The 22,275-nt window shown below is 39.9% G+C and overlaps 1 protein-coding gene across 1 annotated transcript in view; it reads right to left on the reverse strand.

Annotated features, from left to right (window-relative positions):
* Window positions 1–2,786: 2,786 nt before the first annotated feature.
* The window catches only part of dnaaf11 (dynein axonemal assembly factor 11), a 33,161-nt gene continuing 13,672 nt past the window's right edge, over window positions 2,787–22,275 (reverse strand). The window contains exons 8-12 of the mRNA XM_051406321.1: window positions 21,700–21,765; window positions 20,893–20,962; window positions 14,628–14,723; window positions 12,188–12,270; window positions 2,787–3,278 (exon numbers count right to left, since the gene is read on the reverse strand). Coding sequence (XP_051262281.1) covers window positions 3,083–3,278; window positions 12,188–12,270; window positions 14,628–14,723; window positions 20,893–20,962; window positions 21,700–21,765 — 511 coding nt within the window. The 3' untranslated portion in view covers window positions 2,787–3,082. The remainder of the gene's footprint in view (window positions 3,279–12,187; window positions 12,271–14,627; window positions 14,724–20,892; window positions 20,963–21,699; window positions 21,766–22,275) is intronic.

A 22,275-nucleotide genomic window follows, 5' to 3' on the forward strand; every position in this document is an offset into this window, starting at 1 on the left:
ATCTGGGTTGAAGTGATTTCTGAAAATAATTGTTGTTCTCTATAAAGTCCAAAACTTATATTCATATTTCAGTGTTTAAATATGAAAACTTCACACAGCAGGCAGGTGTTACAGGTTACAGGTACAGTGTGTTAATCAAGTTTATGATGATGTATTTACAGTGTTTTGACCAACAATCTATAATCATTACAGTCTATAAACTCTGTGTTCTATATATAGTTGAGTTGAGTTCTTACATTATCCCAAATGTCCAACAATGTTCAAACTCAGACAAATCTGTCATTTTATTCAGGTAACACTGCGTTTCACCGGTCGCCTGTCGATGGCGTCATATCCCCTTTGTGCCTGTGTCAGCGTTGTGGTTGTCTGCCAGAAGCTGCCATACAATGACTGTTAATCCAGTCTGAAGCCACATTTTTACCATCCACTGTTTAGATCTTGGTGCTTTTTAACTCTAGATTTGAACCGGATGAAGGATTTTAGTCATCGGACGTCTGGATCTTAAGTTATCAGAGAAACAAGCTGAGCTAACGTTAGCAGCAGCTCGGCTCGCAGCCCCTCCGGGACGTCCTTTGTCTGTCCAACAGCGTGGGAGAAGCAGTGATTTTTAACTAAACTTACATATTTCATAGTTTCTGGAATTTTAAATGAGGTAGAAGAAGAAGATTTTAAGGGTTTTAATGCGAAAATGAAATCAGACACATATCCAGGTCCAAGCAGACTATTTGTATTGTGCCTTAATCCATGTCTGTAGGGGATCTTTAAATCAGATTCTTTTGCATTTAAAATATGTAAATTAAGTAAAATAAAGCTCTAAAGGAATAAATCTGGACACTATTTCTGGACGAGCTGTTTTTCGTGCAACAAACAACCACAACAATCAGAATGTGCTGGATGATTCGAGCAGGTTAAATATAGACGCTGTCAGGAGGAAAAATGCTCCTCAGCCAGGATGATCTCTGGAGGCGCTGTGGCTGTAATGGCACTCAGAGCTGCCCGGGGGGGGCGAGGAGGGAGGAGGAGACGGAGTCGTGACCTTCGAGCTTTTCGGGTGACAACTCAGAGGGAAGTGAAGAGCGAGGAAGACTTTGGCGGAGTTTCAAGGAGAGATGAACAAGCTTCGGAGTGTGTTTGGACCAGTGTCCTCTGGGCCCACAGAGGAGCCTCTCTGATCAAAGTCTGGCAGAATATCGGTTGCTGAGCTTTGAGGAGGGCGCTCGGGAGGAGCTTCACAAGGAAAGAGAAAACACAACGGAGCGAAGAACAACACACAAATGGGCCACAGGCAGAGAGTACTGGGCTGATTGATTTTCCAGCTTTCTGCAGGGTTGCTCTTCCAGCTGCAGAAACCAAACATCTGCAAAAGTAACACAGAATAAAACTTATTTTACCCCCTGAAGCTTTCTTTGTTCTTGAAAACCAACATCAGGGTTTAAAGTCACTGAAATCACCGTGCAACCTTTCAGTTCGGTAAGAATAATATCATCTCTGTATATCTACTGGGTAAGGCTGAATATCTGGTGAAAGATGCAGCTTTAACCTGTAATTGTATTCTGTGGTTAAGGTTAAGGCACTGAGACATTTTCAGTAAAAACTGGTGTTTTATACCTGCAGTATTGGTGTGTTTCAACCAGAGGCGAATACAATTATTTTGATAATATCACAAAGTCAATGCAAAGACCCAAATAGACGTTAATAAATGCAAATTTGAACCAGGCGACAATTGAACTTCAAGCTCAAAATGTGAGCTATCGTCGGGTGTTTGAAGACAGAGCTGCTCACATTTACTGACATTAATAGAAGAAAATCTGTTTATTTCAGGCTCATACCACCGTTTATATTAATATATATTCATCTTGCGTTGCTTGTGTGAGTAATGTTTGATGGGGATGCACCATTAGTATGTCAGTTCACACCTGGCATTATTAATGCGTCTCCAGTTGTGATTAGTGTCTTTTTGGCTGTTTAATACAAAGATTTGACTATTTGTTCCTGCTTTTACCTCCACTGTCAGCAGCCCTGATGGCGGGGCTGTCAGCCTCACACTGGACAGCAGTAGAGGAGGTTGGACAAACAGACACAATGTTTTTACAAAAAGAAACAAAGAACTTCATGTAGAAAGTTTGCCAAATTTACTACTATAATGAACAATGTGTCGTCGCCAGTGTTTCACAAAGTTTATAAAGTTTCTCCTCATTTATGAATTGTGTAAAAGAGCCCAAACACATATTTTACTTTATAGTGAACTAAACAGACAGCATGTTTCTGTTGCTTAGGTGGTATTTCTATGTGTGTGGTCAAATGTGTCCCAGAACTATGGAAGCCCATTTATGTCAATGTAAAAAGATTCTGTAAGTCATTATAACAACAAACTTTCTCATAATATTGAGAAACCTTCTCAATATTATGACCTAGAGAAACTTTGACAAACTTTATCATTATAACAACTTACAGAATCCTTTTTTTCTATCACATTAGTGGAAACGAGCTTCCATTCAGACGACTTTGGTAAGTGGTGTTCATCAGAATACGTCTCTGTGTCCACTTGGGATCTGATCACAGCTGTAAACAGGCTATTAAGGTCGGGAATAAAATGCTTCTATTGTCTCAAGTTTCTTCAAGTCTTTGACCAGCAATAAATAACTACATGTGAAACGATATTACAAGTTCACATAAGATGAGCAGGAAACTGCACACAGTTTCTTTGTATGGAGGTTCTTATACGTCCAAGAGCTGAAAACAAGTGGAGGGGTGTCGAGGTGGAAATCAGAGGAAGCTACATGTCGTCAGTGGATTGCAGGTTTATTGATTGTGGTAGTGAACCGTGACAGGAAACACAAAGTTTTCCAAAGGTCCAATTAATTACAAAAACCTCATTGGTTTTAGTATTTCTACTTCTCATTAGTTCTACAGCCATTAGTGACTTGGTTGATTGTCACTCAGTTCTGACTGATTGTTGGTCTGAAGAGGTTAATAATGTTTAAAACAAGCAGCCAAAGCTTCCCAGTCTTAGGCAGGAAAGGTTACAGGACACATCACTTCATAAGCAAGACTTAGAGAATGGTTGGGTCCTTCCTTAGTCTTAAATGAGTGGGGGGACATCAGGGTCGTCCACAAACCCTTCAGAGAAGCTGCTGTGACCTGCTGTGGAAGGTGGAGCCACCCTGGATGTTTCCAGAGGACCTTCTTTGGTGCTCCGATGTGGTACGATGTTGGCGAGGTCAATGGTTGTGCGTTTACTGGGGTCCACCTCCAACCTCTCAGGAACAGTATTTCTTCTGTAGAGTGAAAACATCAGAAGTCAATAACACCTTCTACGATCATAATGCCAAGAGCTATTAGCACTAGCTAAAGACCAGGCCATTGCAAGATGTCAGCGAAAAACAAAAACAAAAACATCTGAATATATTTTGTAATATTGAATATGTGCTATCACTGATGAGAGGGATAAGACATTACAGATGAGGTACATATGGTGTCTTTTGTAGCTTGATTTTAAAGAAAGAAAAATCTATTAAAATGATAACCCGGATGTGATGTGAAGCTCTAGTAGGAACACAGTGATTCTACTGATTCTCATGGCGAAGTAAAGCAGTGAAAATATTCCTAATATAACGTAGACTTAAACTGGTATGAACTGTTTCGGTGGGCCTTTTTTACGTGGGTAAAATCCGTCTTTCAGCAGCTCTGTAGACCTCCGTCTACTGTGGTCTGTGTACTCTGCGGTAAACAGACTTTTGTTTTGAAATGAGAAAACCAAAAGCGAGCTGTTTCCTTACAACCGTTTATAAAGATTTATAAAACAAAAAAACTTTTTCTATATATAAATGGTACTTGGGGAAACAGCTCGTTTCCAGATTTTACTTTTTTAATTTCAAAGTGAAAATCTACCACGAAGCACACTGACCCTCATATTCCCTCTTCAAACTCCCCGTTAACCGATCCCTTTAAAGGATTTCTTGTCTTTCTGCTGCTCAGACCTTTAAAACATGTAACATGTGACTGACGATGTAGTTGGTCCAACTTCTGCCGAGCCTCGTTAGGGAATGACTTATGAGGTTCGTCTATCTGTCGATGGACCAATTAATCACCAACAATCAATGCCCTTTAAACATTATTTTTCTTTTCCTCTGTCTTTAAATCACTTGTTTGAGCCGTAATGTGATTCTAAATTAATCTCCAGGGGGATGATGGTCCATTTTACCCCACAGTATGTTACCATTAAACCCAATTGATCCCCCTGAACCCATCACTTCCATCCCACAGCAGTGAAGTCCTTCCATTTACCAATTAATCAGTTTATGTCTGAACCACAGCCGCAGTCGGATGAGCTGTTGGTGGACAATGATTTTAAAATCATCTCCGGGGATTCATCTGATCACTGAGTGTGTGTGTGTGTGTGTGTGTGAGATAATGTTAACCATGTGAGATGTGTGACAGCGCGGGACTGGAGGTTTTGCCATTTTCACCTAATGTATAGACGACAGGTTAAAGAATAAAGCGGCTGTTGAACTCAACAACACTTGCTAATGTTAGTTTTCCACCACAGACAAGCAGCACTTCAGGCCCGTTGTAAAAATGCCATCACCGGTAAGAGAGCGTGGCCCGTTGTAAAAATGCCATCACCGGTAAGAGAGCGTGATATATGGCCCATTGGTGTAGATAGCTGTAAGTCAGCAAACAAATCTGCCCTAAATTATTAAATTCTATATTTTCCTCTGAGTCTTTTCTTTTTTGGATTTGGAGTCCAGAACTAGCGAGGGAGACTAGTAGAGGCTCCAGATCAGGAAGTAATGTATGACGCACATTTTGACGAAATGTTCAGACTGTGTTTTTATTTCTTTTATGAGGATGAAAGGATCCTTTTAGGCCTTTAACAATGATAAATTAAGATATTCATTTCCATATCATTTTTTGTCAAAGCCTCAGGAAGCTAACCCCAGTAAAGTCTTTACAGTATGTTTTTACAGAGTGGTGTCATTCGAAATTCATGATTTTTGGGTAAACACTGACAGTCCTGCTTTAGGTATTAGGTATTAAACACTGGAACTTTTATGACGTTGGTTTAACACCACAAACAATGCTACGAAGGTGCATCCGCTCTAATATTAAAAAAATGCTAATGCTAAAACCTGAAAAGGCAGCTGGTCGATCTCATTGGAGGCAGATATTTAAATGTACTTTAACAATAAAGGCTGCAGTGTAAACATACTGCAGGTATCAGTCTGCACACGGGCGCCAAAGGCGAGCTGATATTAATGAAATGTGCTGATTCTCCAAGAAGAGCGCAGCAATTAGAATTTAATCTCGAGCACAGCAGCAGACAATAAACAGCAGCAGGACTCTGTGTTGCTCTGTACATTGTGCCACTTGTTTATTGAGAGGGGAATAAAGCTGCCAGAGGACACTCGCTGTATACGTCCCCTCTTCATTTACTCTGCAGCAAGAAAATCACCAGCTCGTTTTCAGAAAATGGGAAAGTAATGCAGAGCGTTTTCCTGCTGGTAGAAGAAGGAAGCGAGCGTCTGTTTTTAGACTGGATATGTTTGGTATAACAGAGTCCAAACTTCAGGAGCATCCAGCAGCTTCACTGACGGTCTGAGCTGAACCAGAACCACAAACATGAAAACTAAGTCTCCAAAAATGTTTTAATTACTTCAATTGTTCATATTTTATTCATTGATTTAGTTGGTTGATTAAATGTATTTAAATGAATACGTTCTCAAGGAAATAAGAGCTGCAAAGAACTAGTCTTTTCATTTTTAATTAATCCATCTATTTACATCATATCAGTTTATAGGTTGGTCTATAAAATGTCAGTTAATAGTAAAAAATATCTGCCACAGTTGGTTAAAAGATAATCAGTTTACTATAAAACAAAAAAAATCAATCAGTTAATCACTGGAATAAAAATAAACTGCATCTGAAATAATTTATTTCTCTGTTTTCCATATAATCAGAACCAGATTGCAGCTGTAATCCTTTCTGGAAGAGTTCAGGTGAAATTGTTAGATAATTACCATGTTATTTGCCAGACAGTGAGTCATCTGAAGATGGTTCAGGTTAAACATACTGAACCTGAATCAGCCTAAAAACACACAGGACTCTCCTGAACCCTTTACCAATCCTGTAGGTTTATGTTATATCAAAGTTTGAATTATTTCAGCTTTGTTTCTAAGAAATCATGTTTTTAAACCACCTCAAACTCTTTTTTGTCCTTTTCTATACAATGTCAAACATTTCGGGGGCGTCTCTTCAGCACTATAGTACGTCCTTATAACGCTGTCACATTTTATCTTTATTAAAAAACTATAGCGTCTGTGATTTGCAAATTGCACTTGGCCATATTTCAGTAATACTTGGATTAATTGCGCATGTAACAGAATTTAAGCTCAGTGAATGATGTATTTGATCAAAAACGCACTTGTAAGGGTTGAACTTCTGGTTTTTATGGTTGTTTTAGATTTCATATCCAACTGTCACCTGATATTGTCTACGAGAGAAATAAACTCTCCCCTCGGTCCCTGAATGTAGGACCTGAGCATCCTCAATGGCAGATAGGTCCCTGAGTAAACTCGGTGCTGATGTGAGAGTCTGTATGAACGAGGAGGAGCAGATAAGTGTGACTAAGCTCCAGTATCAGTTATCAGTCTCGGTCCGGTGACCTCAGTGAGTTGTAATCGGCTGCTTTAACAACATCAGCTGCTTCTGTTTAGTGTCTGTGGCCACCGATCCACTGAGGATTAGGTTTGGAGTGGATGTGATTCACATCGAGATAAAAGCCAGATGAAACAAGTCACATGGACTCACAAAAGGTTGATATCAGGTCCCGGTGGAGAGCTGTGACACAAGGACATTTATCGTTATCAGTCGCACTTCCTGATTGATTTCACTGAGCTTCGGATGAATTCGCTCTGAAAACACATTAACATTTAAACTGTATGTTAAATGGCATTTTTACATGTAATATGAGATAATATTGGCTGATTAGCTATTATATTGGCTTATGTCAGTCTGGAACCAGGCTAAGAAAACTGTTATAAGAGAACCTCAAATTGCTTTTCAACAGTCCAAAATATATTTTGTTCATACAGGAATAAAACTGATATAAAACAAGTTATCACATTTAAGATGAAAGTTAAAGGACCAGTGTGTAGGATTTAGTTGGTTGGATTGCGACCAACTAAAAACTGCTCACCTTCCAAGTCTGGCCGCGAAAAACGCGACAGCCCGATCTATAGCCAATGTTTGTAAAAAGAACAAGAAAAAACAACAGTTTTCTGTTTCTTTTGTTTGACAATAGAAAAGGAAAACGACCCATTCTCAGTTTTTAGTTCCCCTACATAAATGGTGGTCGGGAAACAAGCTGATTTTGGTTTTCCAAACGAAATTGAGTACACTGACACAAACTGTGTATGGAGCAACAGGACGCTGACTGCAGTTCACTTAACAGCCACTGGTGTCACTACTAACAACCATTTAATGACAGTTACATATGGAACCTTTAATAAAATTAGTCAAAATAGTCACAGCGATTAATTAAATAGCTCACAACTTGACTAATATTTGCAGCTCTACGTGAAAAGTTCCCATCCTTAAAATGTATTCTGTTCATAAAAGTTTCCTTCAACTGATAAAGGAGCTAAATGAATCTACAGTTTATTAATTTAAATGAGGAGCTGTAACAGAGGGTTCGGGGTTAAAGATTGACGACATCTTGCAGTCTAAGTTTAGCTCTAACACTCATTGTGCTAACGGGCAGGTAAACCTAATGGTCAGCACTTCTCAATGGGAGATGGATGGCGTCATTAGTCCAGGGCTCCTCTACTGATTCCCTCCCTGGTTAGGAAGCCCAAACATGGCTCCCTGTAATGGGCCACCCACGGCGGAGGCCTGCTGGTCGTCGTATCTCACGGGTAATGAGGTCTGCGGGCCGTCTCGGCCTTATGGTCAGAAAGAGGTGGTGTTATAATGAGAGAGCTGGAGACCGTGGACGGGGCAGTATCGATAAAGTCATTGGCTGTAAAGTTTGCAGGGGTCAGGAGGGGGGTCGGGGGTTGAACACTGTGGTTATTCTTCTGTACACAAAGATAATCAAATCGGCCCTGAGGGACGCCATCACTGGGTCAATATATTATGTGTAGGGTTGACTCATGCATTATTATGAGAGCCTTTCTGTGCCCCCCAGGGTCGGGCAATTGGACGAATACATGAGCTATCGGCTGGGTTTTTTTGGACGTTTTATTCAGCTAACTTAATGTTCTGCCTCTGAAGAATGAGAGTGGCTTAGTTCGAGGTTCGATAGTCACATCTGACTTCAGTGTATTAAAGGTTTATTTCCACTAGTTGGACAACAGAGAATACAGTAACGAGGTGATTCACGGAGGCTCCAACCAGGACTCTGACTCTGGGGAAGACGAGGACACAGCAGGGAGAGGACCTGCTTAATCAGGAAAACAGGTGTTTTTATTTTCCTTTCTTGACATTTGGTGAGTTTATTTCTTTTATTAAAGTTGTTAGAGGTTGTTGGACGTAGTGAACTTGCTGCTCATCTCTTAAGCCCAGTACACACACGGGCAAATACTGTATATCAGCAATATATCGTCAATCGCTGACTGTTGTTGACGGTTGGAGAATTTTAACAGATCACTGAACTTCATTAATATGCTGATGATGCTTGTAGTTAGTGTTGTGAGCAATAATAAAAGAAATGTATTTCTTAACATTTCTTATTATTTCTTATGAGAAATATTAATTTGCAAACAGCTGCGGACAGTGCTGAAAGGATTAGTCGATTGATTGATTGATTGATTGGTTGATCAATAGAAAATCACCAATAATTGCCAAATCGTTTTCTGTTTCTGTTTTAAATCACTGTAAGTCAGATCTCTGAGCTTCTGAAGATGTTACCTTAAATTCTTGGAAATTTGAATGGACTAATTTAGTTCGTCATGAGTTTGCTTTGCAGTTGACCCTGACCTCTGACCTTTCACAACCACTTTGGACGTCGTCTCAGTGAGCTGTGGGTCTTAGATATGTTTGATTTTCCATTACATGATACAGTTCACACATTGCCCTGCCTTGTGTCATCAGGCAACTCCACTTCAAACCTAATCATGGCCTTCAGATCCATTTCCATCCCTGCCAGAGGTTGAATATAGAATCTGCGGGTAAGCTCGGGGTCAAAGGTCGCCCCTACTCATGTCCGAATGGTGCAATAACTCGCCTGTCACCTTGCCGTGGTGCAGGAGCAGCTTAGCATTTTTATCGGATGTTTAATTTGAGGATGCAGGATTGCAGCGGGGCTCTTTACTGTGTTTGATGGGGCCAGATGAATGACAAGAAGCGGCTCCCGGTCATAAAACGGTAATGATGATAGTGCAACAGCGAGCGCAGGCGCCTCCAGACGTGGAGAAGAAAGCGGAGCTCAGTCAAACAGCAATGTGGACTAATGTGGTCATTAAGAGGTGATCTCTGAGCCAATCCAAACCAAACCTCACCGAGCCAGTCGTCATGGTTCAGTCTCCACTGAGGAAGAGCTACCAGAAATAATTCATGTTACTGCTGAGTCATAAAATCTTACTTAAAAAAAGGGTGAAAATACGTCTGTTTATTTGGATGATTTCACCTTTTTCTAATCTGAGTAATCTGTCCAACAGATTTTAATCTTATCTCTTATCTCCTCTTATATTAGAGGCAGGCCTTTATTCTAATTCCTCTTGTTTTATAAGTAGATTATAAGTATAAGCAGCTGAGCCGACTCCATCTGCTGATGATGACCATGAGATGCAGGTGAAAGCTCTGGAAAAGGCTGCTAAACCTTGAGTTACGATTATTTAGTCAAACTACAAACTACTACTACTACAAAGTCAAGAATGAACTTTAACTATCAATATTTTAATCATTATTCAGTAAAACATCTTTCTGTTTTTGTAAATTCAGGGTTGTATAAATTTCTAACGCTCTAATTCCATTAAACTCTGCTGCTATTGTGATTGTCTATTTTTGACTGACATATTGTTTTAATTCACTAATACCAGTTCTATCTACTTATCTACCTGATTTCTTTGACTGTCAACGGGACTCTTCCTGCAGGTTTTTCAAAATAAAAGGCTTCCTGTGGCTCAAAAGCCTGGAATTTAATTTGAAACTTCTGACATTAGTTTGAAGTTAAAATGAGGGGACTGTTGTACTGATTGTGTCTGCAGTACTGTAGTTGGTTAGAGACCAACCTTTATGTGGTTATCCAGCTATCATTGGAGACTTTATCTGAAAACCGCTCTGAGAACTTATAGTACTTCAGAATAGTGCTGACCATTTTCCAAAACACGTTGTAGCATCTATCTTCAAAACAAATCGATCACAGTAAACATCATGTCTGCTTTTATTTCTATCAGTGACATTACAGTTGTAAGTGCAGATTGATTCCAAAAGTCTCCACTGTTTTTCCCCCCAGTGCTAATGTAACGTAAGCAAGTTTCATGTCTCTGCACATTGATTGATTTTACTGTTTGGGAAATAATGGAAACCAACGACTACCTGGAAGAAAGGAAAATGTATTTTTATAGTAAAAAACAAGACTGAACAACAAAACAGTAACAAAGAAAACAGAGAAACAAAAAGAAAACCAGACAGATTTTGGTTCACGAAGGTCATCAAACACAAGAGGAGTTCAAAACAGTTCCAACACTTCATGGATTCGTAGTTCTAAATGAAACCTTTATTATTACAGATCAGCTGTATTGATTGATTGGATATTGGACTACAGCGCTAGATGGCTCTAAATCCTACACACTGGTCCTTTAAAACCAGATATAAATTTCTTGTATGTGTTCTCAGAAAAGTCTCACATTGTAACTGAAATGTGGTTATAGAAGAAAATAAATATATATAGCTGTTCTTTCCCAGTACAGGATCTCAGTCTGGGTCACATTCAAAGATAGATATGAATCCAAAATAAGAATAATAGACGCAGCTAGAGCCTGAAGCTTGGACTAAACCCCAGATTAACAGCATTTTACTGAATGTGAGGAACTGAGAGGGTGTGATACTGCAGCTCCGGTCAAGGTTATCTGTGGCCAGTGTGGAGTCATTAGCAGGGAGAGCGCTACCATCCAGCAACATGGCTGATAAAACAAATCACACAGCGTTTAAAATACAACAGGAGTCTGTAATTAGGACAACAGGGACCTGATAAGCCGCAGGCATTTGAATATGTGCGTATTCAACTGAAGGCCAAACAAAGACCAACACTCGACTGATACAAACACACAGCTGCCTGCAGCCACAGCTCTCTTTATGCTTCATTAATATTACAAACTTAATGCTTTATCGAGTAAATTAACATAAACTGAGTATTTGAATAGGTTGGATGAATTCAAACAGTACCTTTTTACTGAGAGTTTTATGGTCTCTCAGTCCAAATCACTGACAGACAGTACATGAAGATGTACGACACGTCTCCACTTCCTCCAACTGCACCAAAAAGAAAGCCAAAAACCCTGAATATGGGCACTGCGTCTGTGCAGTGAGTATCAAGGTCCCTCCCACACACTCGTCTCAAGCTGTCAATCATGTCATAAAACCCCCTTTTATAACATCAAATAACTAATTAAAACCAAACTGATTTATGTTCACACTGATTAATTAAAGGACCAGTGTGGACCATTTAGTGACATCTAGTGGTGTAGTTGCAGATTGCAACTCCCTCGCTTCACCCTCCAGGTTCGAAGGACAAACTACGGTGTCCACAACACGGCTGATGCTGACTGTATTATGTTAATATGGAAGCCCTGAAAGGCAAGTGAAGTGCCTTGGGGGCTGATTCTGGGGGGCGTGGCTAAGCCATTTTGTGACGCCCATGTGCGGGAACAAAAGAATACCTACATTTTGGTAAACGCTGAATTTTGTGCAAAGTTTCATGAGTTTTTGAGCATGTTAAGACCTCCAAAAAAGCGATTCATTTGGAATTAAAATAAGTTTTAATTCCAAAAAACGTACTGGTCTTTGTTAATAAAGAAATAAAGAGATTTTTGCAAACACTGAATTAGTTTAATGTAAATAAACAGCTTGTTCCTACATTTGTATTATTATACTTCTGGTCTGTTTGTCAGTCATTTCCAGTCATTTCCATGTCTGTATGTTCAATTTCTTTCATCTGTTGTCGTAGAGAGAGAATATTATTTACCTTTTACTGTCCTCAGATGAGCTGGTTCGACGCACTCTGGGTGGACGTTGGACGGTCTTTGTCACTTTGATTTCACCTTCAGCCTAAAAAGACACATCAGAGGAAACGGCGTGTTTACTCTGCAAACAGCTTCCCGAGCTGTTTACTGGCACTCTGGTGCGGGATGTATCAGAAGCCATATGGAGGATTAATAGTAGCAGCTCTGATTCTGCCGTATCAGCACCTGCCTCCCTTTATAGACACTATAAAGAGTTCCTTCATTACACCCCAGAGCACCAAAACGCCGGATCCTCACCGGCAGCAATCACAGAATGCCGCCCGCGGTCAGACGTTCATCAGTGAGCTTGTAATTTAATGAGACATTAAAAGTATTCCTGCAAAGAGAATTATTAGGTTTCATATTTTCATCATTTCCTTTCTGACGTCGCCCCCTAGAGGCAAAACACTAAATCTCCAAACAGCTGTAATTGGACATGTCTATGGAAGCCCATTGAAGCCAATGTGAGGAATAAAAAAGATTCTGTGAGTTATTATAATGAGAAACCGTCTTAAAATAAAGATTTGGTATCACAAAGTCAATATTTTAAGAAGTTTGTCATTATAATGACTTCTTTTTTTGTCACATTGGCGTAAATGGACTTCCATACATATCAGCCAAACTGTTTCCTGAATGAATATAGTGCGTATTAGAATATAATAAGGATTATAATGAGGCAGACCCATGACCTAGTTTAAAACTGGGAGGGTTTTACAGGCTGTGACTGAAAGTGATTAAAGAGAATTCAAATTCAAAAAAGTGGAGTTTTAACTAAAAGCATGTTTTAATTCACAGTCTGAGGAGTGTTTGGAAGGAAGGAACCGACACACAGATCTAAGAATAATCTCGGGGGGTCCCGGCCCCCACTAGGAGTCGCTAAAACTTCACAGGGGGTCGCAAGGCCCTCTTAATTTTAAGCTTTTTTAAAAATATACAGATGGCCAATATCTCAGTATCAAAGGAAATAGTTATTTTTAAAGTTTAGATTATTATTTAACTTTGAAGATCTGAACACGGTCTATATTCACAGATTATTCACTGTGTGATCAACAGCCTCACCTTGTGTTAGAAAACAACCAAAGAGCTAAACAATTAGAATAAAACACTGAATCTGAAGAGCCTGAAGTCTGTATGATTGTTAAAAATGATTTAAAAAATACATATTACAGACAGAGAATTGAATAACAAGTTCAATAAACAGGAAATAATCTGCTCAAAATTCAACAAAATCGCTAGTTTTACACACTCACTGTTTGTGTTCATTGTACAGTTTTGAATATAATATGAAATATCTATAAGATATGTCACAGAGTCAGGTTAATAAAGGAACAGATATGTGTTAAAGTTCCCTCCAGTCAGAAATCAGTGTTTGTTCTTGTTCCTACAGTGAGATGTTTGAATGATGTCTGAGTTTGACCCTAGAAGGATGTTTTCACACTCATCTACTGAAAGTGGAAAGCTAAATAATAAAAGCAAAAAAAAAACTTCTAATAAAAGCAAATATGTCTCCTTTACTAGCCTGGTGTGGCTACAAGCTTTGACAAATAAAGGCAGTTCTCCATTAGAAGCCTGGTCTGGATTTTATAAAAAAACATTTTTTTAAACAATATGGACATGATGCACATTGTTAGATCAGTTCCACAGTTCAACCCTTTAGTTCATTTTACAGCGACTATGAGAACCAAAGTAAAATTAATTCAGATTTACCTGCATGATAATCAAGAGAGACAGAAAAAAAGTGCTTATGTTATATGTTAAAGTCTGTACCATACGGTTTGTGTCTGTAAGAGTCCACAGATCAAAAGAATCAGTGGGTTTCATTAGAACTAATCCAAGCTTTGAATATTGTCTGTTGCTTGTTGTTTGTACGCTGGCGACCTGAAATTTAAGTTGTCAAATGTGCTGAACAAAACTCAGTAGAATTAGAGAGTTTTGTCCTAAAGGAATTAAACATCTGTCCCTAATAAAGGCAGGATGAGTTCAGGGACTGAAGCACCCGGGTCATTATTTTTAAGGTATGTCTGGAGGGGGATCTTTAAGGGAAAAGGATGGGAATCACTCCTCTAAGCCCCAAACATGTTGAGCAAGTACATTTTGATCTGATGGGAGAAGTGTTGGCAAAGTGATTAAGATTCACCCAAGAAGAACAGATAAAGGGCATCGATTTCTACTTTATTCTCAATTTCCACTTTATTCTTGAAAATAAATTGATTGCCATCGCCATCTTTGTTTCCACATTATTAGCATTGCTAAAAGTTCAGTCTGTATTTGCCAATAAAAGCACAAAGTAACTCAACTAACTGGAAAACTATAAAGTCATCCACAGAAGTTGGACTCCTCTCGCCCCACCCAGCAGCCTTCAGCAGCCCCCGGTACCTGGCTCAGGTGTGTCACTGTACCTACCCTGGGCATGGTGAGGACCAGGTGTCCGGTGGTTTGGGACCTCTGAGCTGTCGAGCTGTCGGGCTTCACTTCGGCCGGCAGAACCATCTGAAATATCTGCAGAGTAAATTATTCATAACTTTAATTAGCAAGATTAATGCGCTGATCTGGCACCACCGCCGTCCCAGTGTGTCAAATGACTTTAATCATTAGGGGCCCTTTTTATAGGTACACTTTCCAGAAAAGACTGGGGGGCGCGACCAGAATAGCTCCAACTGAGAACGGCGGCAATCAATCACTGGAGCGAAATCCTATGAAAACCTAAATGACCCATGTGGGAGGAAAAATGGGCGTAAAATTAGACTTTTTCATTTTTCAATCTACTTTTATTTAATTTAGGGGGAAACCGTGGTAACAGCAGGCAGAGGAGAAGGACTCCAGCTGTCCTCTAACTCCTCCGTCCCGCTGCTGATCGTGGCTGACTTGATATACACGCCTCGCAGATGACTCCTCCGGTCAGTTCCTCCAAATGAGTTCATATTTAGAACGAATTTTAAAGGCCTGGGCTGATGTATCGCCGCGTAAATCACACCTCCCGTCCCATCAGGCTGACCCCTGGCATAAAACAACCATCCATAAATACGCTAACTGCTGGAAGCGCAGCCATGACATTCAGGACTCTGGCAGCGAGGGCGGAAGAACTCCAAACCTGCACAGCTTCTGTATTCATAATTTGTTTGCTGGAGGGTTGGAGACAAAAAAAAATGACACCTCTTGGATTTATGTGCAACCAAACAGCTGTTTAATCAGGCTTAAAGGTTGCTGTGGTCTGTTGCTGGGAGATTAACATGCTGAGGGAAATATGGACATCGGTGGCCACAGGTATAAATGATATAAACGCCATTAAGTGGTTAGATTAAAGGTGTAATATTTAGGGATGTAATCAACCAAAGAAAATCTTGGTTGATTGAAGTCCTGAAATTTCTACTAAAAGTCTGACAGACACTATCATTTCAGCCGCTCTGTGCATGTCCTCGCACAGAGCGAGGCTGAACATAGGAGCTCAGCTTCGCGACTGACACACGAATAGACTATTAACTTAAAGCTTTTACTCTCAAACACAAAAGGCACGTCCACTTTAATAAAAAAAATTATATTTATTAAACAAACCAGATCAAGACGAGAGCAGAAACGAAATAAAGCGCATAACTGAAAAATAAAACATAGGCTCAAAACAAATACAAACAGTGGGCACAGTGCAATTGCGCATTAGGCTCCAAAAAAATAATAATAATAATTAAGTGCCCAAATCCAATAAATAATACTAGAAATAAATGTGCACAATAATAAAAAGGAATCATAAAAGTACTGCATGTTATTTAGCCAAATTTTAAACCGAAACAAAATAAAGTGCATAACAACAACAAGGTAGGCTCAGCTCAGAACAAATACAAAAATAAATAAATCAAATGGAGTCCACAAGTATTTCAAATAAATGTACAAAAATATAAAATGTTATTAAATGTCCAAAACGAAATAATGTAAAAATAATGAAATAAACAAATGGCTACTCACTCACAGAGAGTACATCAGTGTCCACTGTCCACAAACTATCCACACTTTTTGTGTTGTGTTGAGAAACACCAGCATATCCACGTACTTTGGAAGGGGAAATTTTTTTTTTTTACAATAAATCCTGCCTTGGAGAAAATGGTTCAGGCGTGGTTTTGGTACAGAGCAGTCACCCCCCAACTCCGGCCCGGCCCCGGTTTTTTTTTTTGTTTTTTTCCCCCCCCCCCCTCCACAACAAATTTTTTTTTTTTTTTTAAAAAAATTTTTTTTTTTTTTTTTTTTTTTCCCCCCCCTTCTTTTTAAAAAAAAAATTTCCCCCCTCCCCCCAAAAAAAAAAAAAAAACCCTTCCCTTTTTTTGTTTTTTTTTTTTTTTTTTTAATTTTTCCCCCCCCCCCCCCCCCCCCCCCCCCGCCTGGCTCCGCGGAACAAACCCCGTCTGCCTCCCCCCCAAAAAAAAAATAAATACCCCTTCTTTTTTCATAAGAAAAGACAGCTGCTTAAAACGAGGGTTTACTATGCGCTGTATGTATACACTGTTAGCCATCATCATTTGGTGTTTAAACTCCACCTACTGTAATTTTTACCAGCTTGTTTTCATTTTTTTAATGGGGCTGATCATCCGTGATGGCCAGGTGACGTTTTTTTTCAAGTTTGCCAGCATGGGTACTGTTGCAGACAGGGCGTGTTGTCCTCTTCAGACAGCAGCTCGGTCAGGGTTGTCATGGTTTCAGACATTTTATGTCCTCTACCGCATTCCAGTGTACTGCTGTGCTTTTCGTAAAGTTTGGGTCGACAGCACTACGGTAATGGGCCAGCGTTGCTCCAGCAGTGCTCCAACATTGAAAATGTTGAGTTCCAATGTGTGACACACTGAATTAGTTCATGCTGAGGGACATTTTGTGCTTCTGTTCTGTTTTAGCCAGTTTTTGTTTGTGCCCCTTTTTGAAATGTCCCACCAGATGACGTGATGCAGCCACGGCACGACAAATTGGCTCTTGTTTGAGTGCAGCGTTAATACAGAGGCAAGTGTTTGGCGACCTGATGCCCTGCATCTCTGGCCATTCATGTGATTCCTTTAGTGTTTCCACACAGAGTGCCATATTAGGTTGTACATACAACAGAAACTCTCTTTGCTTCTGGAATTCCAAAGGCATCAGAACTTCAATGTCAAATGTTTTTTGTGTCCGCCTCTTCTTTTTTTTTTGGCTCAAGCAAAAAACTTTTTTTTTTCCTTTCTCCATTAAAAAAAAGGGGAATATACAGGACTCCATTCTTAGAGATGTCCACATATTGTGGTCAAGCTCAGGCCTCGCTTTGTTGTCTTAACTCTGAAACTTTCTTTGAGTCCCTTATTTTGCGGTTAGTGCATGCATGATTGTGTGCCGTGCTGGCACTGTATATCGGGTTCCAAAACTTTTAACCAGTTCTTAAAACCTCGGCCCCCACAACAGATGGGCCTCAACCTGAGCAATAAGTCGACAATTCCTTCGTGATATTATTTTTGCATTTGGATGATGGGGTCTTAACATCCAGTGTGGTCTGGGTGTGTCTGGGGGATGCTAATATGCCAATTCTGATATGTTCATATAGCCTACTAAACAGACGGGCAACCTAAGAGAGTTAGCTTACTGTTTTTAGGTGATATGCCATGTTTGTAGTCGAGCTGTGATATGCAAACTGTTGCTTGAAAACTTGTTACTTTGTAAAATGCTGCCACACTGCTGATGTCTTTGACATGGTAGAGGAGGACTGACTGTAAATCGAACGCTCACAATTAAATAAATATTCAGCAAACCACCAGACCAAGGCCTTTAGTACTTTTTCAATCTGTCTCCAGGGGTTTAGAGACTGTTACCTGTGAAACAGCAATTGCTTTCCACCTGATGAAATTAACACGGCAAAAAATCGACCAATCAGAATTTTGGTCGAGCCAGAACGTATCGACCAATAAATCGATTAGTCGACTGGGAGATTACAGCCCTAGTAATATTCACAGGTATGTTTTCATTAGTGTTTAATTGCCTGAAAATGAGAATCGTTTTTATCTACAGAGGGAGCGGGTCCGCCATGTTGAACCGTTCTACAGTAGCCCAGAAGGGACAAACAAACATTGGCTCTAGATAGGGGCGTAGTTTGAGGTAAATCCCACATTCTGGTCCTTTAATAGGCTAAACTAATCTAGGTTGAAGACAACCACATGTAATTCACATATTAAGTTAGCTTATGTTAGCAAAAAGCTAACTACCTACCTAACAATGACTAGTGTTTTGCTCTGTAACAAAATGCTAGTTAAGTAACAGTTAACAACTGATGTAGATTAGCTATGTTTTGCTAACATGAACTAACTTAATATGCAAAACACTAGTAAACTAGTTAACTAATTTACATCAATCGCCAGTTAGCTAACTTAAGATGTGACTATATGTCTCTTTTGTCTTTTAACCATCTTAAAAATGGGATAATGCCTAATTTGCATATTTAAATATAAAACAGAAGTCAGAACAATAATAATAATTGTGTTAAAGTGAGTGATCAGCTGGGGAAGTTTCATGCTGATATCTATTAGTTAAAATATTCACTCACCTATAAAGTTCATCTGAACGTCCCTTTACAGGAACTGTGGGAGTTCAATGTGAGCCTGCTCTACAATTACTGAGATTTATAAAGCAGAATCAGGTGAACGCACAGCTTTATGAATCTGGCAAAGAGAATACGTTTAGATCTTTCAGTCTTCAGAGAGTTTTATGCTTCTGGCCCTTCTGGAGGTATAAAGCCTGAGCTTACGTTGACATGCAGAACTGAGCCTCCCTTCACAATAAACGTCAGCAGACCTCCCGCAGATAAATACCGCTCAACTTCTGCTGACACTCAGGTCATTTCTCTTTTATTTACATCAACACTTTTTTGGATTTACTGGAGAAAAAGGCTCTCGCTCTGGACAGCTGCCATTTTGGAGTTCACAGCCGGGAAATGAGTTGAGCGTCTGTAATAAACTCTCTCCATAAACGTATCAGAATGTCAGAGTCAGAAACAGGTTTGATGACGCAGCAGCTTCTGACAGCCTTTTATTTGCTCTAAATCTGACTCGTCATCCATCACAACCCCTCTCTGCCCCCGACTCAGCAACGAGCATCATCTTCATGAATCCACAGCAGCCTGTGATCACATGAATCACTCTGTACTGCTGACAGATTAGTATGTTAGCAGGCAGTGCGTGAAGACATGAAGATGCAAGAGGATTTTATCCTGATAAAGAGGGCAGCGGGAGCAGCTTTTGCTCTATAAAGGTGCAGAGAAAAGAGGAAAAAGGTGAGTTTCTGAGTGTTTTTTGGCTACAGTGATCTTCTGTTTGGCTGTTTGTGGTGAATAAACACATTAAATATACTCTCAATAGTTCAAATTCACTAAAAGCATGGTGGGAATTGGCTTCCTGTTGAATCCAAACGGACCTGCACACATACAGGTGAGAAAATGACATTAAAAATAACCTTTCTGTGCTGAAAACACATTCGTCTGTGCAGAGAGATGCCACTCCAATAACAACATTTGGTCATTTGCATAAACACTTGAAATGTTTTCCTGACAGGAAACCTCTTGTGTTTGCTGAATAATGACGACCACCCCCAAAATAGATCAGCAGAAGCAGTATGACATTGTCTCCCAGAGAGGTGGTCTGGGTTTCAGTGACTTTCTGACGCACATTAAAACGCATCTGGTTGTGTGTGATCGTTAAACTCTGACACAGACAGCTGGACAGAAGCAGCACGCCAGTAAATTACACCAAAACTGTTTTGGTACAAACATTTAGCCGCCGAATTACAGATAACCCTCCGACATTTACTCACCAAACAGATTATCTCCTAACATTTGGTGGATGTTAATACGGTTCGACTCCACCATGTTTTAAAAAGCACTTGTTTTTGGATTGTTAAATAGTTCTCAGATGAGCAGGTAGGGTTACGGGAAGATGCCTTAATGCATATACAGCAGAGTTCGAGCAGCTGTGACTTTGCAGAGTGTGATGTTCACAGTCTGGCTGAGCGCCGGCAGCGTGCAGGAGGAGATCTTTGACTTCTTACAGTGAGAAACCAGAGCTCTGAAACCCTCCATCTAAATATATCTCTCACCTTTACTCACCATAAGAAACAGGATTTAAACTCATTAATATTTGCGCTGGTGAAGGCTTCAAGGTCACTGGTTAGAATCCCCAAACTGTCGGGATTAAAGAAATGTTTCCTTGCCAACTGCTGCCGCAGTGCCCTTGAGCAAGGACCTTCAGTGGCTGACAGCAGCAGTCTGTGGTTAAACTGGCCACCTTCCAGTATGAATGTGTGAGGAATGAAACTGAGCCCGGAGCTGTGGGGACTTTTCCTGAAGAAACTAAAGTTAATGTACAAACACAAGTGTGGAGGGCTGCCCCGACTGAAGAGTCTCCTCATCAGCACACGTTACATAAAGACAACAGTCGGGTAGTCGTTACAGGTTTATATTAATGTGATTATTTAAATATATATATATGAACAGCTGCCTGTTAAATACTAACAGAAACAGTAGTAATGATTCTGAAGGTGTGTCTAAATCTTTGCTGCTGCCCTTTAGGATGTTCAGAAAGTTCAGAGCGCGCAGCCACAACAGTGTGAAGAAGAACTCAAAATTAAGTGTTTCCTAATCCTAAAGGGGATCAACTAATCTGTTAAAACCTCCACAGAGTACCTTTCCTTTGACGCTGACTCTGGCGTACGTCGGCTGAACGTCCACGTCTATCAGGGAGGTGTCCATGTGTCTGTGAGGGGAGCGGAGGTCAGTTTGTAAAAAGAGACACAAGTTACATATTTTACACCAGAATCGCTGACATGTGAATCTCCAAAGAACACATATATGGGTATAAAATATAATATGTTATTATGGGATAAACCAACAAGCCAAATACCGTAAAACTTCTAATAATAGCCCAGGCGTTTGTTTGTTTGTCCTGCCTTTATTGGGGACAGGCCTTTATTTGGGACAGGCCTTTAATTCCTTTAGCACAAAACTAAACTAAACTCTGCTGCTTTTCTTGAGTTTTGTCCAGCAAATTTGACAACTAACATGATTCTTATGATGCTTTTCTCTTGTTTACCATGTTACCTGTAAGTCAGAACGAATTAACGTTATACTTTGTTGTTGATCGTTTTCGTTAAATATAGTGACGATATAGTAACGATTGACTTGAGAATCTATAACTGATCTAATGATGTTCATTATGTACATATCGACAGAAGTTTAAACATTTATATTTGTGTAGGAAATCAAAACGCTCAAGATGTATAAGAGGTTTTATACATCAAGATCATCTCTATAAAATCCAGACCAGGCCTCTATTGGAGACCTGCATTTATTTGTCAAAACGTGTAGCCACACTAGGCTTTTAAATGAGACCTGTGTCTTTTAGGGACCCTGCTTTTATTGGAAGTTTTATGGCAGGTTAATATTAATTAAAAACCCCAGTAAAGAAAGAAAGTTTGTGCTCATTGATCCTACCTGTAAACTGCCAGGTCTAAGACAATGGTGTTGTTTTCTTCGTCTTCGGTCAGAGAAAAATCCAGCCTGTGTGCACACAGAGAGAGAATACCGCCTTAAAAAACCTCTCCAAATGTTTGTATTGTAAGCTGTTGAAGTGTTTCTCACTGTATATTCAAACACTGCAACTTCCACTTCAACTTTTACAACAACTCTAACAATAATTGGATAATTCCACTTCTTTAATCTCCAACCCTTTGACTGCTTTCAGCATCTTTATCTTAACTGAATGATTTTAACTGACACTTCAGCTGTATGCAGCAGCTGGATCGTGTCTGGTCCCAGTTGAATTTGGGGGTGAGGGTCGATGGCGATTATTCATAATAAAGTTTGAGGGCAAATTACAGGATCTTCTCGGGCGAAACACGATGGCCTCGAACCCGGGAAAACGTGAGTGTTGGCAGGTCTGCAGCCTCTGACAGCTCAACCAAACTCATTCAGTATTGTCTTATAATAAATGTTGTGTTTGAGGGGCATCAATCTCCAGAACGTCACTTTACAAGCCATGCGTGAACGTGGGGAAGACACTGTTAACAT

Source organism: Dicentrarchus labrax, unplaced genomic scaffold (assembly GCF_905237075.1).
Source record: "Dicentrarchus labrax unplaced genomic scaffold, dlabrax2021, whole genome shotgun sequence".
NCBI lineage: Eukaryota > Metazoa > Chordata > Actinopteri > Moronidae > Dicentrarchus > Dicentrarchus labrax.